Here is a 22,491-nt window from a genome sequence, read left to right on the forward strand (position 1 = left end):
TTTAGTTTGAGATTATCCAGTCAAACATTGAGTTGACCATGCCAGGGGATTGCTAAGTCGATAAATTTATTCACCTCGCAAATTTATTTGCGCATCAAAACATATAATTGCAGCCATTTGAAAAAACTCAACAGCAAAAAATATCTGAATTTTGCAGTGCTGCCAACAAGGGCCTAAGTTCTTTTCTTGGAATCTTTGTTTTGGGTTTGTTAAGTTAAAAGTTAAAACTGAACTCGATCATTGCCATTATATGCTAGGCAATTCTTTTTTCAAGAACCTCTAATTATATGTACAACCCATATGAAGCCATTAATCACAAAATGCAGTTAACTCCACGACGAACTAAAAGGAATTTTTTCAATTATTGTGCAGAAAAACACTAATAATATAACTTGTACTACATTCTTCTTCACAAGCCAAGCCACTATATGTTTAATAGCAAGTAGCTAGCAATCCAATCATAAAGCTTTATTTAGAATGTAGTGATCAGGTCGATGATTTAAAAACTAAAAACCACAACAAAACATACAAGTAGTGTACACTAACTGATGATTTGTAAAAGAGAAAAGATTAAAGAATGAGAAGAAAACAAAACACAACAATTATTAGAAAGGGTATATACCTTCATTTAGTTCTTGGAGCTGAATCACTTACACTTATTTATACTCTTAAATCACTACTACTGAATGCAAAATCAACACTTAGCCTATAATCTCTCTAGTTTAAGTCATCACCAAATCTAAAATCAACGCTTAAACTTTCACTTTGTCCTTCTCTAGGTTAATGGAGAGGTCTACTACAACAACCACCACCACTAGCACCACCAAAACTCCTCCACTGAAAACCTCACCGAATCGAAGATATATCGGAGTTCGACAGAGGCCTTCAGGAAGATGGGTTGCCGAGATTAAAGATTCTTCACAACACGTAAGATTATGGCTTGGAACATTTGATACACCAGAAGAAGCTGCTCGAGCTTACGATGAAGCAGCACGAGCCTTACGAGGTGATAACGCTCGAACAAATTTTGCAGCGCCATTACCGGTGGTAGATTCAGATGGCGGGTTATTATCAGCGGATACTAGTTATAATAACGGACTCAACTATTCTTCACTGAGAGCAAAGTTAAGTAAGAATATTCAAAGCATTATGGCTAGAGCAGCTGATAATAAATCAGCTAAAAACTCTAGAGTAGTCGATCAATTTACTTTTGCTAGTATTTTTAATTTTAGAAGTCCTCAATATCGTCAAGCTAATATTGATATGAAGAGTAGTATTGGTAAAGCAGTTCAACCAAGTATAATAGTCCCTCAGAGTATTCACAGTATAGCGGTTAATAAAGAGCCTCTAACTACCAATTGGGATAGTTCCTCTTCAAGAACTGTGTCAGACTCGAGTAATGCTGGATCATCGTCTGAGCAGTGCATCAGATGGCTCTCATCATCACCACAAAACGGACCTGGCTGTCATGATTCAGATGGGTATATCAGTGATCAACAGAAAGGGTTATTTTTAGATCACCCTCAAATGAGTATGAGTTGGATGGATAGTCCTGTGGCTGGTCCGAGTTTACCAAGACCCGACGAAGAGAGTTTTAACTTGTTATCAAGAAGTAAAAGGTTGAAGGTTTCATCTTCTGTCATGGTTCCTCCTACCTTTAGTGCATCTATACGATTTTAACGGTGAGAAAGTTTAGTTCTGGACCGGTCAACCGCAAACTATATTCTCCAGACAGCTCAGGAACAGCAGTATGGGAAGAAATCCTTAATAAGACGAGGCAAGTAAGTCTTGTGTCCAGGATATCAGCCATCCAACATGAGCGGTGCAAGAACTAGCAGGGCTGTTTCTCAGATTTATGACATACTTTATCTAATGAAATGCAAAGTATGTTTTTCAAATTAATTAAAAACTACTAGTATAGCTTGCCTCTTCAGATTATCATGCTTGACTAACTTTAGCTACATGACAAGTTCATGTGACCTCATCTTTCTAAAATGATTTACTAATTTATTATCCTTAAAAGTTCAATTGGGTTTGGAAAATTCTCAACCTAGATACAAAGTACAAACTAAATGGGCATTAGCACAGCCCAACACCTCCACTTTCTTCATTGTCCAATTAATTTCAGCCTTTCAGGGCAGCAAATTTTGTAGCTGACTCTTAAAAGTGGGGAAAGATGCAAGTCTTGCCTTTGTAATGAAGCTTCTCTTGTAGTTCCTGCTTACTTTAGAGGGGCTTTTGAGTTTGCCTCCTAAATAAATTAGTGATCCGATTTTATGGCTTAGAATAACTTAGGTCCCAACCACCAATATCTCCATCTTTTCATCCCTTTCTTCTCCAAAGACAGATACCAAACATAGTTGGGAACCCAAAATGTAGTACAGTTACTACAATACCTCATCAATCACCAACCGTACTCTTTATATATCTTGCTAGACCAACCATTACAAATTTCAATATATTATCTTTAAACAACTTCTCAGTACAAATTTGAAGTTAGTACATTTGTTTTTCTTTTTTTGCCAAATTAGGTATTCCTTTCATGTCATACTTTGATAATCTTACAAGGTACAAGACCAGTATATGTATAGGTGGACATACTTGACCCCAAAGTACACCAAAAACATCTAATTTCAAAGGTGTCGGTTTTTTCTTCTTCTTCTTCAAATTTTGAGTAACTTCAAAGCATTACACTTAACTCCAATTTTAAACCCTTAAACAATGTAGTTCCATGTTTCTGATAACTACTATATATATTGCTATAGTTCCATGCATCCTTCATATCAAACCTTAACTATTAGTACTTCTTTCTAGCTGATCACCAATCTTTCAAGTGATCTCTTTAGCTCCATTACTCATTGAGATTAAGAAACTATGGGTTATTCATCTGCAACTGCTGTTTTCCTTTTGCTAGTTGTGATTCCACTATCGACTGCGACTCTTGATAGTCATTACTACGATAAGTCATGCCCACAAGCTGAACATATCATCTCGGAGACAATTCGTAATGCGTCATCGCATGATCCTAAGGTTCCTGCTCGACTTCTTCGTATGTTCTTCCATGACTGCTTCGTAAGGGTAAGTCATTCATATTTTTCTTACATTTTGCAATTTATGTTCTTTCATTGTTTTCCATTGCGTAAAATTGGGTTTTATTTGGTTTATGTTGCTTCAAAAAATAAAATGTTGTATATTGGTGTCTCTTAGGGATGTGATGCGTCAATACTGGTAGATTCAACTCCAGGAAACAAAGCTGAGAAAGATGGGAAACCAAACATCTCGATCAGATCATTTTACGTAATTGAGGAGGCCAAAGCTAAGCTAGAAAAAGCTTGTCCGAGAACCGTTTCTTGTGCAGATATCATTGCGGTTGCCGCAAGAGATGTGGTAACTCAGGTATAACCTCGTGTGCCATTACACGCTAAATTAATGTGCATAACTTCTCTATTTTTCTCTGTCTAACATAAGGTTTTATATTGAAGTCTGGAGGTCCAAAATGGGAGGTTCTAAAGGGAAGAAAAGATGGTAAAATATCGAAAGCATCAGAGACAAAATCAAACTTACCAGCTCCAACCTTTAACATAACACAACTTATCCAAAGCTTTTCCCAGAGAGGACTAGAAATCAAGGACTTGGTTGCTCTTTCAGGTGGACACACTTTAGGTTTCTCGCACTGTTCGTCATTTGAATCCCGACTTCATAAATTCACTTCCAAGCTCGACTTAGATCCTTCCTTGAATAGCGCCTTCGCTGAGAGCCTAAGAAAGAGTTGCCCCAAACATAGAAATTCGAGTGCAGGACAGTTTTTGGATACTACTTCTTCGAAGTTCGATAATGATTATTACAAGCAAATTGTCGCAGGAAAGGGTGTCTTTGGATCGGATCAATCGTTGCTCAAGGATTATAGGACAAAGTGGATTGTTGAATCTTTTGCTAGAGAAGAGAAATTTTTCTTTAAAGAATTTGCTGCTTCAATGGTCAAACTTGGAAATGTTGGAGTCAAGAGTAATGCAGACGGAGAAGTTAGATTGAAATGCAATGTTGTGAATCATTAAGAGAGTGATGAGAGGAAGAAAGATTGAGACCTGCTTTTGATGTTTTTTTATTTTCCCAAATAAGAGTGTGATGTGTAAAATTTGTAATATTTTGTTTTCTGAATCTCATTAAAGAAATGGATTTATTACTGTTGAATTGAGATGTCAGTAGGTCTTTTTATAGGTGGACAGAGAATTGCGAATCTTGGTTGAACTTGGTTCAAACCAACCATTAGTCCAATCCCAACATTGGTACGTTCAGGCTACTAAACACCAGGATAGTTATTTTTGTCACCCTCACAATATGCGAAATTTTTGACGTAAGTAAGTCCACGTACTTGATTAATCTTGAGAACCGATTGCAAAGATAGAATTTTATTAGTTAACGCGTAAGGTTCCCATACAATTTTTATTAGTTAGCGCTTAAGGTTCCCATACAATTTTTATATGCAGCACTGCAGCATGTACCTACTGAGTTCGCAAGAGATTTTTTTGACAAAGAAAGATGATGATGAATTTGTCACTCTCAACAGGGAAAAGTGGTATATCGGACAAATCATTTTATTTACTTTTTGGTATTAAAAAAAAAGACATAAATCTTTCCTTCGGAAGATAAAGCTAGTTTATATATAAGGGCTGGTACGAGTTCGTCTTGGACAATCATTTGAAGGTTGATGGTGTTTGTGCTTTTGAGCTGGTTGACATTGATAATCTTGAGATCAAGGTTACAATTATCCGAGCCTCACTGGACATGGTTTAACTTATCGGTCATTGCCTTCCTGCATTATGTGCATTTTGTTATTTGTTTAGACAAACCTTGAACGTTCATGAACTATAAAACTCGCGTGTTATCATTTAGGTATATGCTCGGACATGGAGAAACTCGAGATATCTAGAGATTTTTAAAACATATTATGGTCTGAAAATTATAAGTAATCGGTTACGAAAACAGGTATATTTCTCTTGAGATGATAGAAAGATTGAATATATATATTGAATTGATTGACAAATTGAATAATCCTACAAGCTTAAACAAAATAAAGGGAGATTAAAATCTTACGTAAAATGTGAAACTCTAAATTTGAGAGATACTCCGCAACCTAAACTCGGTAATTACTTAGGTACAGCCGTCATATTATTCTAGTAACGATACAACTAAGTTGTGCTCTGCAACTTAATACGCAAAAGGCTCCCCACAAAGCTTGTAACCCTTCCCTAGTGGAAATTCAGGACAAAGCTTGAGTTAACGAGGGAATTCCAGTAATTGCATCCTGGTGGAAGTCTTGTTTTTCATATTTTCAGAATATAGAGCCACATTATTGCAACCTTCAAAGGAGGATTACATTATTTGGTCTGTTCCACAATAGAATGAAATAATGACGCACAGCGCGCCACCCTGACCCCATATACAACTAGCTAATTCAATAATATACTTTAATACTGTAATAACTTCAGTACAACTTTAAAGTTTGTACATCTTCTTCTTCTTTTTTTGCCAAATTAGGTATTCTTTCATGTCATACTTTGACGATATTACAAGATACAAGACCATTGTATGTATAAGTGGACATACTTGATCCCAAAGTACACCAAAAACATCTAATTCAAAGGGGTTGGGTTTTTCTTCTTCTTCAAATATAGAGTAACTTCAAAGCATTACACTTAACTCCAATTTTAAACCCTTAAATGATGTAGTTTCATGTTTGTGATGACTACTATATATATTGCTATAGTTCCATGCATCCTTCATATCAACCTGATCTAATCACCAATCTCTAGTGATCTTTTTAGCTCCATCACTCATTGAGCATTAAGAAACTATGGGTTATTCATCTGCAACTGTTGTTTTCCTTTTGTTAGTTGTGATTCCAATATCAAATGCAACTCTCGATAGTCATTATTACGATAAGTCATGCCCACAAGCTGAACATATCATCGCAGAGACAATTCGTAATGCGTCATTGCATGATTCTAAGGTTCCTGCACGACTTCTTCGTATGTTCTTCCATGACTGCTTCGTAAGGGTAAGTCATACATATTTTTCTTACATTTTGAAATTTATGTTCTTTTATTGTTTTCCATTGCGTAAAATTGGGTTTTATTTGGTTTATGTTGCTTCAAAAAATAAAATGTTGTATATTGGTGTCTCTTAGGGATGTGATGCGTCAATACTGGTAGATTCAACTCCGGGAAACAAAGCTGAGAAAGATGGGAAACCAAACATCTCGATCAGATCATTTTACGTAATTGAGGAGGCCAAAGCTAAGCTAGAAAAAGCTTGTCCGAGAACCGTTTCTTGTGCTGATATCATCGCTGTTGCCGCAAGAGATGTAGTAACTCAGGTATAATCTCATGCGACGGTACACCTAAATGTGCATAAGCAGCATAACATCTCTATCTTTCTCCAATTAACATAATGTTTTACATTGAAGTCTGGAGGTCCAAACTGGGAGGTTCTTAAAGGAAGAAAAGATGGTAAAATATCCAAAGCATCAGAGACAAAATCAAACTTGCCAGCTCCTACCTTTAACATAACACAACTCATCCAAAGCTTTGCCAAGAGAGGACTAGAAATCAAAGACTTGGTTGCTCTTTCAGGTGGACACACTTTAGGTTTCTCGCATTGCTCCTCATTTGAATCTCGACTTCATAAGTTCACTTCGAAGCTCGACGTAGATCCCACCTTGAACACCGCCTTCGCTGAGAGTCTAAGAAAGAGTTGCCCAAAACATAGGAACTCAAGTGCAGGACAGTTTTTGGATACCACTTCGTCAAAGTTCGATAATGATTATTACAAGCAAATTGTCGCAGGAAAGGGAGTGTTCGGATCGGATCAGTCGTTGCTCAAGGATTATAGGACAAAGTGGATTGTTGAATCTTTTGCAAGAGAAGAGAAGTTTTTTTTCAAAGAATTTGCTGCTTCAATGGTTAAACTTGGAAATGTTGGTGTTAAGAGTGATGTTGACGGAGAAGTTAGATTGAAATGCAATGCTGTGAATCATTAAGTGAGTGATGACAGGAAGAAAGCTTGAAATATGCTCTTGATTTTATTTTTTTTCTATTTTCCTAAATAAGAGTTTGAATGAGGTGTGAAATTTGTAATATTTTGTTTGCTCAATAAAGAAATTCACATGTTTTTCTTATGGCTGGACAGGGTTCTAACCAATTATCAAGAAAAAAAAGGTTACAGTATGGTCCATATAGGATTTTAAATCATGAATTAAATCGTCAACATTGCTAATGCAGGGTGCCAGGTTACTAGGAAGACCAAGAACCATATAAGATAGAGAATTTTCTAATTTATTTTATATGAGTTTCGGTATCTTTTCCAATAAATCGGTACCCTAGTTAGCAGCCATGTCAAATCGAGATTTGTTTTAAAAATTGATTCGTATGTGGAGTCGTAAATCAAAGACTTATGGTTAAGTTTTGAATTATATGTTTACCCATACACAATACTAAGTTATGTAAAACATTTAACAAAATCATATATTTTTGCTGATATGATCTATTGTGCATTACTAAACATATATATATAGCAGTGAATTTTGTTATGCATTAGCAAACCATAACGTGATGCAAGATGTTTTGAGTTCGAAAGGTTTTCATTGAGCTAACCTTATCAAGAATCGGTCAAACAAGTTTGACAAATACGAGTCTCGGTAAAAACGATACATGCGGTTAGTTTGGACCGATTAAAGTTGGTAACATGAGTCGTACTAGTCGATTCATGACTCATAGAATTTTAAAAACCATGGTCCAAAAGGTTGTTCTGGTTAAAGCTCAGGTTAGCTCTTTCATATAAGCCTAATAATTTTGAAATTCGCATTTTTTATCCGTCCCATGATATTTTTAAAAAATGAATTTTTTTTTATGAACACCACAATAATTCTTTGTTCCCTCCCATAATAATACTAAAGATAAAAAAGGGTGCATGATAGTATCATAGAATAAAAGAGTAGAAGTAAAGTGAAAAAAAACTCAAGGAGAACCAAAACTTTTGTCATTCTTGAACTAAATCTGATAGAAAATGCCCAGTATGTTCCATTGACAAACATGGAATGACATTTATCCTGGAAAGATTGACAGTTTGTTATCTATTTTTTTTCTTCAAATTCATATAATTGGTCTGAATCTGATTTATCTAAACCTAACTCAAACATTACTTTTGTATATTTTTTCTTAAATATGAAAGCAATATATACTAATCTTAATCTTAGAAGGAAATCACATCCATCTCTTTTAATGAGAGTGGATAACTAGTTATCAATTCGTTAAGACTGAATCTCATATAATTGGGCCATTTATAAATTTAGCATCATTAACAAGAACATGAACTATCTCATTGCTCTTTCTATGGACATGAGTACAAATTCAAGAACTACAAGAAGACGTCAAGTGTTTATAGTCGCCGACAATATTATTATTTGTCAATCTGCATTTACTATATTAAGACAATCTCCTTCAATATGTAATTAATATGCAATTTATCATCTCCCACTTATTTGTCCCATTTAATTTCCTCCAGTGAAACATATGCTTATCCTCCTCCTCATCCTGGGTTATTGATGGAAAGCATGCATTTTGCTCCACAAAATCGACCAGCATCAGATTACTGCATCTTAGTTAAAAATTCGGAAAGTGGTTGTCAGGAAAAAATTTGCAACTCTCACTTGTATATCGACCTGATTATCAGGTCTACCAATCATATAAAGACATAATAACCTGATTGATCATATTTTCCACACGAGGTTGAACCCTTTAAATAACATTGCACATATATTATCTTCCAGATATGCCATAACATAAAACCTGCAAAAGTTATATACCTATCAGGCTCCATTCTTTTGGAAAACCTAAAACAATACCAGCTACATATCCAATTAGAGAGAGTTGAAAGCATTCAGATTACTTTCCAAATCAGATTCTCAAGAAAACTTAATACTCTTTGAAATCTGTTAATCAAGGAAAATACACTAAGCTTTTCAATAGCTTGGTTACGAAAAGGACAAATGTTATCAACAACATGCACATACTGTGGTATCCTATCTCTCACATGAATGAAATCATGGACACACTTCCACATAAAGTATTCAGGCGAGCTTGGATTTCAAGGACGGTTTCTAAGAAATTTACATTGGATAACTTCATTAATAACTCTAGATACCACCTTATAACAAGGCTTAATGGAGAACATTTCAACAATGGGTGGTAGGTGTCCAACATAAAGTGTCAGTATGCCATATAGGTATTCTCGTATCACAGATTTTGTTAAAGCATTGCTCGGTCGAACTCACAAGTTTTTCTATATCAAGCTTGTCGTCAAATTTAGTTGATCAAAACTATATCTTGATTTATAGTCTACATTTAGTCAAATCTCGGATTAGGATAGAAGTGTGTAGTTGAGTACCAGACATCACTGCGGTCTACCGTTTGAAGGCGAAGATCAAATGAAGTTGAGAACTTAATCAACAAAAGGTAAGTGAAGACTGAACCACCTGTTACCCAAGTTTCCACCTTTCTATATATGAGACTAAGTCGCATGACTAAAGTGGACTTTACATGCACAACAAAAATTTCGAGTCAAGTTTATCTTGTTAATTATTCTCGAAAGATGTATGACTAAACTTAAAAACATTTTTTCAAAATTGATGAATTTAGTTAGAAACAATTTATTATTTATGACCTAAATCGTGATTCAAGTTAATCATTTGAAAATAGCCTGGAACAGTGATATGTTCCATTGATATTATTCGGGAATGTTTCAAATTGATTATTAGAGAGATATATAACTAATGTAAATCGGGTACAGGACAGTACACATACCATCTTACATACTGGCGCAACTATTATAAGTCCGGAGCCGCACTACATGTACCCAGTACATGTACAAGCATATCTATAGTCCGGCAACGACTTTTCATACACATATCGAGTATGCAAACCCAAAAAGTTCTGTCGACACGTGAACTCAGGATGGTACAAATGCCTAATATGCGTACTGAAAAAGTTTTGTAGACTCCTGAACTTGTTTTGTCTTAAGAGTATACAAACCCGGTACACGTACCATGACAAAATAACTCATGAATGGGAAAGTAAGTACATGTACTTACCCAGTCGAATATTATCAGATCATCTGAATAATTTTATAAGATAATCGACATTTGAATAACTCTCTAAAAACACATTCCTAGACATATTTGATTACATTATAACCTATGGTTGTAAAGTCATAAAGTGTTATATGAAAATGGTTAAGCTTATAGTTCGTCTGGCTAGTTTCGGCTAACCTTTCATGAACAAGTCATTTTACATGGTTAGGTTACGGTCCATCCTAACCAGAGTGTATATTTTGTTGTGTTAATTTCAAATCAAAGATTTATCTAATGGTGGATATTGATTGCTTGATTCCAAAGATACCTTAGATTAAATCTAAAACAACCTTTAATTTTAAAAGTCTATATACGGAAAACCTCAAGCAACTAGGATTTTTGAATCCCCGACACTTTTCTTGTGTGTCCTACTTGTAAACTAGAGTCGTCCTCTAATTTAAAATTTTTTAGGTTTAGTGACTAAAAAGACTTCGCTCAGGGATTCGTGAATCCAAGTCCGACTATCTTTATCTTGATAGTTTGTGCATCTTGATATTGCTACTGATTGTTGAGTCTCACTCCGTTCAGGATAGATAGATAGGAATCATAAAGTTTCTTCGTCTCATTTTTTGTGATTTCACAAGTATATTCCTCAATAACGATTCTTTGTTGAAATCGGAGTAGGTTTTACTTGTATACCATATTTTGAGGTTTTCTAGACCTAGTATACTACAAACAATTTCCTATCTCACCTTGATTTTTTGATCAAAACGTAAATCACATATAGGCTTATCTGCGGGAGGCATATTGGTTTAAATTCTTCAATTTAGTTGAAGCAACTCTTAGGTTGTAAAGGACATCAGGTAAGGGAATCAATTGCGCAAAGTCTGCGAGATTCAAGAGGCGTAATAAGGAGCGTGACTGTAACTGAATTACTGTAATGGTGTATTCGGTCTCAACTACATTACAGTATGAAATATTGATAGTAGGATAGAGTTTATTGCGGCTTAATACAGTTTGGTGTTCAAATCTGGACAAAGACACGGGTTTTTTCTGCAATTGTGGATTCCTCGTTATTTATTTTTTTGGTGTCTGTGTTATTTATTTTTCCGCATTATATTGTTTATCTCTAATTGAAATATCACAGGTTGTACGTAAATCAATCAAAGTAAATACGTCTCTCACGGTATAATCAGGTTCACGGACTTGTTTCCATTTACATATTGATTGTGAGAGAAAAGATATAAACTCTTAATATAATTCCTGATTGAGATTCATTAATTTGTAACTCTCGGAGTTGTATTTGAGTTTAGTCCATACAGGTTTCCTAACAAAAAGTTGGTGGTGTATTTTGGTATCCCCACATTTTTAATTTATATCAAAGCAGGAAAACATGTGAAAGACCTAATAAGTCTGTGTTTGAAGCAATCTGACTATATGGACAGGAGTCCAATATCGATAAACATACCGCCAGCCTTTGATGGCACAAATTACTTATGGTGAAAAATTGTTATGCGTTCCTTTCTACAAGCCCGTGAATTTCAGACATGGAGATACAATCCTCCGACAGTTGTTAGAGATGGAAACAAGGTTGAGAAAGATTTAGCATAATATAGTGAAACCGAGATAAGTTCTCCAAATCATAAGTCTGACGGGTTAAATGTTTTTATTCACGCCATAATCCAAGATCTTCAACACCATGTAACTTCGTGCACTAAGTCAAATGATGCTTGGGATATCTTAGAAACCGTATTCTAAGGAGATACCTCAGAAAATGAAGCTAGGCTTCAAAACCTAAATTCTGATTGGGAAAATCTTCGTATGACTAATGAAGATTCTTTGATGAATTAAATCACAAATTGTTTGAAATTGTTAATACATGTTATGTGTTAGGTAAGACCATTCCTGGAAAGGATATTGTGATGAAAATTCTCCGACCTTTACCGGCAAGATCCAAGTCTAAGAAACATGCCATCATGGAAGGAAATAACCTTTCAACACTTTCCAGAAATACCTTGGTTGGAAAGTTAAAGATCTTTGATCTAGAACTTAGTAAAAGAGACAGTCGTTACATCTCAAACGTGGATAAAATTGTTAACGATAACTCTCTTAATCCCGAACTAATTGATGAGAAAGATGAGAATATCCTTAATTGTACTCTATCTTTGTTTATACAACAGTTGAACAAAACTCTTAGACAGAGAAAAATGAAAAATCATAAAGATCTATCAATTAATAATAAGGATAGAAAGGTTCAAATAGACAAAGATTCATTACTTTGTTCCAAATTACTTGGTCATGGTCATCATACGTCTTTTTGTCCCACCAAAGATTATTGTGAGAAAACTAAAGCTTGGATGACAACCTTAGACTATTATCCCTAGGATGATTCAGCCACTGCAGTTTATCTCACTTGTGTTGATAACGATCATATTCGTGATACTAATAGTTCCATAGTCGTTCCTTACGAATAAAATATACCTTCTTTAGAAGAAATAATTGACCAAGAAGATTGAAAGTCTGGAATGTGATCTGGATAAATTGAAACAGGAACAAAGTGAGACGCATCATCCGCATGATCTTAATGTTCATAAAAAGATGAAACGCGGTCTTTTCCGATAAATTCTTATAAGAAAAACCATCACAACTCTCCATGTTTTAAAGTTTTGAACAACTCTTCCACACTTAAACAAGAGGAATATCAGACTAACTACAAGGGGACAACACTTGTATCTCAGTATTCCTTGTGTAAAGATTGGGGTCATCCGAAGGATAAATGTGTTTCAAAATATAACTCTTTTACAACTATATTGTTTCAGAAACAGAAAAAAGTTCACAAAAATGAAAAGTTGAACATAATGATTCACATCAATCAGCGGTTTCAATAAAAATTGCAAAATACAAAGGTAACAGACTCACCATTTTTCTATCGAACTCTTGATTCTGGAGATAGAAGACCTAGACCAAGAAAAGTTTTTCTGGAAAAATCAAAGTATTCTTGAAAAGCCACCGGATCCTCCACAATGTGGAAGGAATTTCCACATGTAATAACTCTCCAGTTGGTTCTCATATCTCCCTTGGATGAGAATAACAACTCTTAAAGGGTCTGCCCCCTGAAACACTCAGTGACATAACAAGTATGATACTTCTTGTGCTCTAAATTTATTTATTGATCTAAGTAAAGAGTTGTTAATAACAAATACACATATGCCACATGATCATGTGTTTATGACAATCTATTAAAATCTTATGTGAAACACATCAAATCTAGGATAAAGACTATAATAGAAATTAATTATTGATTCTTCAAAATTATATTTGTTCTCTCAAGGGTTCCGTAACCGGTTTCTCCAAATCCCTTCTTATCTCAGAATAATCACTGCAGGGTACGTTAACTATGTATTCTTCAAGTTTTTCTAGCAAGGAAGATGATGTCTGGATTGTACAATTTCCTATAAGGAAAATCCGATTTGAATCATCAAAGAGTGATTCATGTCAAGACAAGTGTGAAACTACACCTTGTGATAATCTACCAGGTTCTCAAGTTGAATCTTATGCTAGAGCAAGTTCGTGCACTCAGCTGTGATCTACAATCCTCTACAAAGAAGCTTGAAGAAAAAACGGGAAATGTTGAATCCAGGCTGGACCTTATTGAATAGGAACTTGATGAATACATAAATTTTGAAAACAATCTGGGGATTTCAGAGTAAACTCTTTTGATTCATTTTTTAAGTACAAGGAAACTTCTTGTGAGAATTTATTCTTGTGTTCAAGAAGGATAACTAGTGTTTGGTATAGCATATATTGTGAGTGGACAAGCTATTTTCAATGATTTTCATCTTGTATGTTTTTAGGTTTATTTATTTAAATTCTAGAGTTTTTGGAAGATGAACTTCTAGTATTTAATCTTTATTGGTTATATGTATTGCAAAGTCTTCTGAGATATATCTTTCCTTTACTGTGAATTGAGCTGATGCTCAAAAGTTAAATCTATTAAGTTTTATGAACTCAAAGTAAAATAAACTTTGTGAGAATTTTCGCAGTATTGATCTACTCGTGGTCACACTCTTGTGTAATGAAAAAACGGGGGTCTAAAAACACCACCCAATATTTCCCTTAGCAATCTGTATGGACAAACTCGAATATACTTTTAAGAGAATCAACAAGACTCAATCAATTAAAAGTACATCAACGAGTTTATATCTGTCTCTTGATTTGATTTACTCAAGCAGGAACTGCGAGTTCTAACCAAATGCAAGGAATAACTTGGATGGTACCAAAGACCAATATCCAAGGATCAATCAATGACAATCAACAACCAAAGGTTGGATTACTCTAATTGATGATCTAACGCACAACCTGTATTATTTCAATTATAAAGATAAAACAATATAATGAGGAAATTAAAATAACACAGACACCAGAAATTTTGCCAACGAGGAAACCGCAAATGCAGAAAAACTCCGGGACCTAGTCCAGATTGAACACACACTATATTAAGCCGCCACATACACTAGCCTACTCCAGGATAACTTCGGACTGGACTGTAGTTGAACCCCAATCAATCTCCCACTGATACAAGGTACATTTATGCTCATATGCCTTTGATCCCAGCAGGATGATGCGCACTTGATTCCCTTAGCTGATCTCATACACAACTAAGAGTTGTTACGACCCAAAATCGCAGGCTTTGACAATAAACAAATATGTCTCACACAGACAAGTCTATCAAAGGATCAATCTGTCTCCCACAGATAAACCTTAAACGTTTTGTTCTGTCTTTTGATAATAATCAAGGTGAACAGGAACCAATTGATAATCCGGTCTTATATTCTCGAAGAACAACCTAGAGTTATCAATCACCTCACAATAATCTTAATCGTATGGTAGCGAAAAAAGATTTTGCGGAATCACAAACAATGAGACGAAGATATTTGTCATTAAATTTTATATCTTGCCTATCGGAGATATCAATCTCAAGCCAATCAATCTGATTGTACTCGTACGATAGAAGATGCAAGATCAGATTACACAACTACGATAAAAGTAGTATCGGTCTAGCTTCACAATCCCAATGAAGTCTTTAAGTCGTTAACCTGGTTTTAGAAGAAGAAAACCAAAGTTTAAAAGAGAATCGATTCTAGCATGAAAGCTAGTATCACACGTAAGGTGTGGGTATTAGTTTTACACAATACCAGATGTCTCCTTTGTATAGTCTTTCAAATCAGGGTTTGCAATCAATGTTATCTTAGTAACAAAACATTCAATATTCACCGTTAGATGAAAACCTGATTTAGATTCAAGCTAATATTTCTCAACCGTTAGATCAAAAACTTAGCTTGTTACACACACTTGACAATGCACGCTTCTAGGTTTGTTAACCGTACCCAAACGTATGCACTTGTTGGTTCAATAATAGTTAACCAAAAGGTTAGTGATAGACACATTTTTGTGTCCACGTTGTCCTTAATTTCATGTATTGTTGGTACTCGATTTTTTTTACTTATTATGATATTTTATGTGTTTTTAGGTATTTTTGGAAATAAACATTCTTGGAAAAATCGGCTCGAAAAGTCGTCTAAAGCACCGGAAGGAACGTGTTATTCAGACTCTCACTTGTGGATAAGGGGAGCTCAAATGATAAAGGGTACCCAAAGGATATTTGCACCCAAGCAGCTGATCAGAGACACCCCTCATGGCATCTGCTATTCGCACCCCAGGACCGGATATGAGGCACCCATCTTCTTCTTCACGGGAAAGATATTTGGCGGGAAAAGAAATCTCAACTGTGTGAGATTCTGGTCATTATATTATGGGGATATTTGTGTCTTTAAGACATGATTATCTTCTTACCATGATAGTAATATTTTATACGCGTCTTGAATGGAAGGAAATCGTATACTTTTGGATATTTTCGAAAACAGGGAAGGAATTATTCACGAAATTAATTGAAGATATTCTCTTCATTATTTGGCTCAATTAAATGAGAAGATTTGGATATACCATACAACTCAGAAGACATGTGAAAATGGAGAGAAAATATTCCCGTGAAATACTTTCATTAACTGCAAAGATCTTTTGGAGTAATTGAGATGATTGTCAACCTAAGATTGGCTTCACAGTATAAATAAGAGAGTCTTGGGTATCAGTGAGGGGATGGAGAGTTTGGGGATCGTTCAGAGCAAACCCGTTTTAATCATTATTTTCTCCCATTTCATCACTTGTAAACACTTTTGAGCAATGAAAAATTATTCTGAGTGTGTTTACAATTTGCGGAGCTAAACCCAATCTTCCGGGGCGATGGAGGAAGCCATTCTTCCAAAAGTTATGTGGTAAAATTTATTTGAATTTGTTTATGCAATTCTTTTATGATTATTTGCACCGAATGAAAATTGAGTAATGATTTTTATTAATTAGTTGTGTTTTCTCTTGATGAAGTATGCTTAGTTTAGGGATTTTGATACTTCATGCTTGCGATTAACAATTGATGTTTTGAAAATCTAATTTAGGCAATGATTAGAATCACAATTTCTTTTGATTGGAGTTATATTATCTAGAATTGCATGATAGAAATTAACATTAAATTACATGAATTTTGGTGAATGGTGAAATCCTGAACCCCGGTCTCTCTAATATAATCAGTTTTAATTTTCTTTATTTTCTTTAGCTTTAAAATTTAAATCTAAAAGCACAACCTTCACAAGTCTTGAACGAACTCTATTTATTACTACAACAACTTTGAAAACACATCAAATTTTTGGTGCCGCCGACGCGGACTTGTCTTTAGGCTAGAGTTTTTAGGTTTTTTTTTTATTTGTTCTTCTTTACGTTTTTGGATTTTTGTGTTTTTCTTTCAGATTTTGGAATTTGGAGCGAAAGAAAATTTTGCCAAAGCTTTTGGTGAATACTTAAAGACTAGAGTAAAAGGCAAAGCGAAAGGAGCGAAAGAAGAAGATTTTTTTTATATAAAAAAAGAGAGACATTTTTATTTTTGTAGATTTTTTATTATTTTTAGACTTTCTTTTTCTTTTGCACGTTATATTTTTGGACTTTGGACTTTAAATTTGGGACATTATTTTTAAACCCTACGGAAGGGTAGTTTAAATATAAACTGTTTGCAGAGAAGGATGGTGATTACGATATCACCTCGGCCCCTCGGGTTCGTATATGACATAGGAGTCGTGGCCCGAGTCGACTACAAAGGTTCATCCCCCGTCTGGTACGGGAGGTAAGTTTGTCGAAACACTCGCGAATCCCCTGTCAGCGAGTTACTGTCTTCCTTCGTATGCATATATGTTGAAGACTTGAAAACGGCTGCTTTAATTTCCTAGTAAAGGGCAAGGACTGGTCATACAAGATAAGGGCTCGGATTTTATCACCGTTCTCTTCTTGCCCGCCTTAGGAAAACGACACCAAACGCGAACCTAACCCTAAAATTTTGACTAGAACGAGACCGATAGGGTAACGAGCTTAACAGGAAAGTCATTCGAAAAATATTGGTTAATCTTTTAAGAACACTTCGAAGTTCTTGACGGTTTCTGTAAGTTGAATGCGTGACTGCACCGCCTTGTAATACCGGTGAGGCCTTGGGTATCAAATCTCCACCGAGCTTCCCACGCCTGTATTCAACTTACTTTAACTCAGATTGATTCCAGAGGGGTTTTCTTAAATGGTAACGAATTCCCTTTAGAAGGATTAGAAGCTGGTCTAGAAACAATCTAAGTGGAGCCATCATTCTTTTTGTTTGCTAGAAATCAGTAGGTTTGTTGTGGTGGAGTCAGCCTTGTCAGTGGGTTTATTTTGAGAATGTCAAACTGGTACAATAGCCAATACAACGAATATCCAACTGAAAAAAATGGACATTAATACTTTGACCATAGTGTGAATAGTGGTTGGGAACATCCTCCTTTTGAAGGTTATGGGTCATACCATGATGATCCTAATTACTATTCACACACCCACAGGTCATACGAGCAAAACGATCCTCCTATTTCTCTAGAAGAGTCTCTCAAGAGTTTCAATGAGTCAACACAGAAGTTTCACTTATTTATGAAAGAGACTTATAATATTCCGCTTCCAGAAGAGTCCATAGAGCAGTCAACTAAGATGTCTCTAGAAGAGTCCCTCAAGCAGTTTAATGAGAGTACAAATAGGATTATGGAAAAATTTGCTCAAGATAGTCTTAACTTCCAATATAGTGTTCCCAATACCACCCTTGAAAATAAGGATAGTTTTTATTCACATAATCAAGATGACGAGGTTGGAATTGGTAACACTACTAGTTTAGATGAGGTTCAACCATTTTCATATTATTATAATGATGATTATGATGAGGATAGTGTTGATGAAGAATCAGACACATATAAGCATAGTGATCAGGAATTTGTTACTCCAATTGAGCTTTAATATTATTTCTAGTTAAAATCCAAATAATTTTAGTAATTATTCACCTATTCAAAAGGACGAGGATTTGACTAGAAATATCCCCGTTTTAGACGATGTAGTATCTCCTTTTTGCGAAGCCAATAATGGTTTAGAGGAAAGAGTTTAACCTGAGAATATTGTTTTAGAGTCTAGTGAGTTAAAAACGCTGGTCTTAGAAGAAGATAAACTCGTAGAGATAAGTGAGGATGTTGATTGTAACTTAGAAGAATCAATTGACCATTTTCAAGAATCTGATGATCTAGAAATTAGGGAGATTTTGGCTAGTCTATCTAGAGACACTGAAAACTCTAAGTTTGGGGGTGATTATCACTTTCCTAGTGCCTTACCTTTAACTCTCAGAAAGGTCCCTCACTTGGGACTTGATATATGTGCCTCAACCATTGTGCCAGAATACCTTCATACTAGATCTCCTGGACCTAATAATGTCCAGGAAGAAGTTCAGTTGTTAGAAACCCATCCTATGGTTGATGTGGTTTACCCAGGCGATAGTACCCAAATTGACTTTGTTTTCCCACCAAATATTTTTCAACCAATTGTGGGAACGTATAAGTTTCAGATGTGTCAGTTATTGAGTTTTGAGACTAAACCTAATTACTTTAGGAGATTAGGTTAGACACATTTGTTTAAGAAAGACCACCACGTTCATTATGGTCAGCTGTGTAAGTCAAATTTGATTGACTTAGAGGATCCATAGTTATTCAGGTTACTTTTATGTGCTTCTAAATTCTTAGTTGAGTATTTCCAGACTCTACAACCTGACCTTCAAGATCCTGCCTTTGAGGAAGTCCAGCCGATGAACACCTTTTATCTAGACCCAGTTATAGAACCCGAACCTGAACCACAACTTGATATTATTATCTTAAAGTTAAGTAAGGGTATGTTCGGTATCTTCATGGTCTGTTGCGATTTTCTCTTCGTTTGGGTAACACTTTTTGATTCAGATGACCCGCAATTATTCCGGCTGCTGCTATATGATTTTTCGTGGTGACTAATCATTTCTTAGTCTGGCTGAAGACTTTAAACTTAGCACTTCCTGGGAGGTAACCCATGCTCATGCAACACGGTAATATCTTTCCTTAACTCTTTTGCTTCAAGTGGTAACAGTTTCTCCTTGTTCATGTTTTTAATTTTATATTTATAACATTGAGGACAATGTTAGATTTAAGTTTGGGGGTATGGGAGAAACTTTTAGTTGCAATAAATAAACTCCAGAGCCTAGAAATTTATGCTTATTAAGGTAGGCACTAACCAATCTAAGTGGATGGGAACATCTTGGTTGTAGGAGTTGAGGAACCAATCTGATTAGATGGAAACATCTAAAGAGTCTATTCATAAAAGCACAGAGCTCAGGTGTTAGAATTAAAAAAAACATGGTAGTTTCGCCATATCTCGTTGAATCCTAATCCTTATGTTTTTATTTTTTAAGTGATTTGGTGGGGCACACGATTCAAGTTGTTAACTTTGCTAGGGTGGAATAGAGTGATTGAGATACCAAAAAAAAAAGAAAAAAAAAAGAGAAATAAGAGAGACCAGACCATTAGACCAACCAGAATAAATTCAATAAAGTCGACCACTGGTGCCCTTGTATATGCCAGTTGTGTTGACCTAGAGTTAGGTTTATCGACCACTGGTCCCCTTGTATATGCCAGATTTGTTGATATTAGTCAGACCGATATCTCGGTCCATTAGGATAGGTTCAGTTTGGCAGAGGCCTTCAGACAGATATGGGAAACACCATTCACTTTTAACCATCTCTTTATCCATCTTCTTAACCTTTCCATGTGATTGGTTGACTCCGGTTATGATATTTAGAGACTATCTGAGTAGAGCTCTGTCACTTATATATGAATTATAGTACGCTGAGTGCAAACTCGTGTACAGCAATTGGAAATTCGCATCAGGGTACTTCCTCCTATAGTCAATGTTTGTATGCCAACCAAGGAGATTCTTTAGTGCCTTCCAAGGTTCTAGGTAGATAGCTAGGGTCTGGAGTAATGTTTTTGTGAGTACACCTCTGGTAAACCCTCCGGAGACAACACTCCGCCGCTAGGGCCACCTAGCGGTTTAACGGCTTGCTGCACGTGCTAAGTGTAGTCATTTTTATTTTCTAGATTTGCTCGAGGACTAGCAAATAATAAGTTTGGGGGTATTTGATGGACACATTTTTGTGTCTACGTTGTCCTTAATTTCATGTATTGTTGGTACTCGATTTTTTTTACTTATTATGGTATTTTATGTGTTTTTAGGTATTTTTGGAAATAAACATTCTTGGAAAAATAGGCTCGAAAAGTCGTCTAAGGCACTTGAAGGAACGTGTTATTCAGACTCTCACTTGTGGATAAGGGGCGCCCAAATGATAAAGGGTACCCAAAGGATATTTGCACCCAAGCAGCTGATCAGAGACACCCCTCATGGAATCTGCTATTCGCACCCCAGGACCGGATAGGAGGCACCCATCTTCTTCTTCACGGGAAAGATATTTGGCGGGAAAAGAAATCTCAACTGTGTGAGATTCTGGTCATGATATTATGGGGATATTTGTGTCTTTAAGACATGATTATCTTCTTACCATGATAGTAAGATTTTGTACGTGTCTTGAATGGAAGGAAATCGTATAGTTTTGGATATTTTCGAAAACAGGGAAGGAATTATTCACGGAATTAATTGAAGATATTCTCTTCATTATTTGGCTCAATTAAATGAGAAGATTTGGATATACCATACAACTCAGAAGACATTTGAAAATGGAGAAAAAATATTCCCGTGAAATACTTTCATTAACTGCAAAGATCTTTTGGAGTAATTGAGATGATTGTCAACCTAAGATTGGCTTCACAGTATAAATAAGAGAGTCTTGGGTATCAGTGAGGGGATGGAGAGTTTGGGGATCGTTTAGAGCAAACCCGGTTTAATCATTATTTTCTCCCATATCATCACTTGTAAACACTTTTGAGCAAAGAAAAATTATTCTGAGTGTGTTTACAATATGCGGAACTAAACCCAATCTTCCGGGGCGATGGAGGAAGACATTCTTCCAAAAGTTATGTGGTAAAATTTATTTGAATTTTTTTATGCAATTCTTTTATGATTATTTGCACCGAATGAAAATTGAGTAATTATTTTTATTAATTAGTTGTGTTTTCTCTTGATGAAGTATACTTAGTTTAGGGATTTTGATACTTCATGCTTGCGATTAACAATTGATGTTTTGAAAATCTAATTTAGGCAATGATTAGAATCACAATTTCTTTTGATTGGAGTTATATTTTCTAGAATTGCATGATAGAAATTAACATTAAATTACATGAATTTTGGTGAATGGTGAAATCCTGAACCCAGGTCTCTCTAATATAATCAGTTTTAATTTGCTTTATTTTCTTTAGCTTTAAAATTTAAATCTAAAAGCACAACCTTCACAAGTCTTGAACGAACTCTATTTATTACTACAACAACTTTGAAAACACATCAGTTAGCCATAAGAGCATTTCATATCAACCACGTTCTTCTTCATCATAACTAGTTCAAATGACTTCAAATGAACTAGTTAGAGAGTTGTTCAATTGCAAGAAAATATTATGTACTACACAAGACACAATTGAAGCAAAGATGATTTGATTCGCTTGAATCGGTTCATGAACTTTTATAGCCACGGTTTGCAAACTGCATTCCTTAGTCTTTTTAAGTTAAAGTTCAGAAATCATCTTCAGATATATAACCTTCTCAAGTTCGCAAACTAGGTTCGCGGACATAAGTTACCGGGCAGAGTTTACAAACTCCAGCAGAAATTCTCGGGTATGAGAACTTTGCCAGTTTGCGGACTTAGCTTCACGCAAGTAGTTTGTTAACTCCAACAGAAATTCTCGGGTTTGAAAACTTCGGCATTTCGCGGACTTGGCTCACACCATTCTTCCGGTTCTCTT

At 35.4% G+C, this 22,491-nt stretch overlaps 3 protein-coding genes across 3 annotated transcripts; all 3 read left to right on the top strand.

The window, feature by feature from the left end:
• The first annotated feature begins 783 nt into the window (after positions 1-783).
• On the top strand, positions 784-1,680 carry LOC113305144 (ethylene-responsive transcription factor 3-like). Its single transcript, XM_026554242.1, has one exon. It carries the CDS (start codon positions 784-786, stop codon positions 1,678-1,680), a length of 897 nt encoding a protein of 298 aa, XP_026410027.1.
• A 1,093-nt stretch (positions 1,681-2,773) lies between these two features.
• Positions 2,774-4,191, top strand: LOC113302497 (peroxidase 66-like). The gene is made up of 3 exons (XM_026551410.1): positions 2,774-3,078; positions 3,208-3,396; positions 3,483-4,191. Exons 1-3 carry the CDS (start codon positions 2,875-2,877, stop codon positions 4,053-4,055), a joined length of 966 nt encoding a protein of 321 aa, XP_026407195.1. The 5' UTR covers positions 2,774-2,874; the 3' UTR covers positions 4,056-4,191.
• A 1,588-nt stretch (positions 4,192-5,779) lies between these two features.
• On the top strand, positions 5,780-7,177 carry LOC113306718 (peroxidase 66-like). The gene is made up of 3 exons (XM_026555630.1): positions 5,780-6,058; positions 6,188-6,376; positions 6,467-7,177. Exons 1-3 carry the CDS (start codon positions 5,855-5,857, stop codon positions 7,037-7,039), a joined length of 966 nt encoding a protein of 321 aa, XP_026411415.1. The 5' UTR covers positions 5,780-5,854; the 3' UTR covers positions 7,040-7,177.
• Positions 7,178-22,491: the final 15,314 nt, after the last annotated feature.

Source organism: Papaver somniferum, chromosome 8 (assembly GCF_003573695.1).
Source record: "Papaver somniferum cultivar HN1 chromosome 8, ASM357369v1, whole genome shotgun sequence".
Classification (NCBI taxonomy): Eukaryota; Viridiplantae; Streptophyta; class Magnoliopsida; order Ranunculales; family Papaveraceae; genus Papaver; species Papaver somniferum.

Bases quoted from the DNA above. Each gene is read 5' to 3' on its own strand.
- LOC113305144 (XM_026554242.1), top strand. From the start codon at position 784: ATGGAGAGGTCTACTACAACAACCACCACCACTAGCACCACCAAAACT.
- LOC113302497 (XM_026551410.1), top strand. From the start codon at position 2,875: ATGGGTTATTCATCTGCAACTGCTGTTTTCCTTTTGCTAGTTGTGATT. The intron at 3,079-3,207 runs GTAAGTCATTCA...GGTGTCTCTTAG, and splicing joins TCCATGACTGCTTCGTAAGG to GGATGTGATGCGTCAATACT. The intron at 3,397-3,482 runs GTATAACCTCGT...TTTATATTGAAG, and splicing joins CAAGAGATGTGGTAACTCAG to TCTGGAGGTCCAAAATGGGA.
- LOC113306718 (XM_026555630.1), top strand. From the start codon at position 5,855: ATGGGTTATTCATCTGCAACTGTTGTTTTCCTTTTGTTAGTTGTGATT. The intron at 6,059-6,187 runs GTAAGTCATACA...GGTGTCTCTTAG, and splicing joins TCCATGACTGCTTCGTAAGG to GGATGTGATGCGTCAATACT. The intron at 6,377-6,466 runs GTATAATCTCAT...TTTACATTGAAG, and splicing joins CAAGAGATGTAGTAACTCAG to TCTGGAGGTCCAAACTGGGA.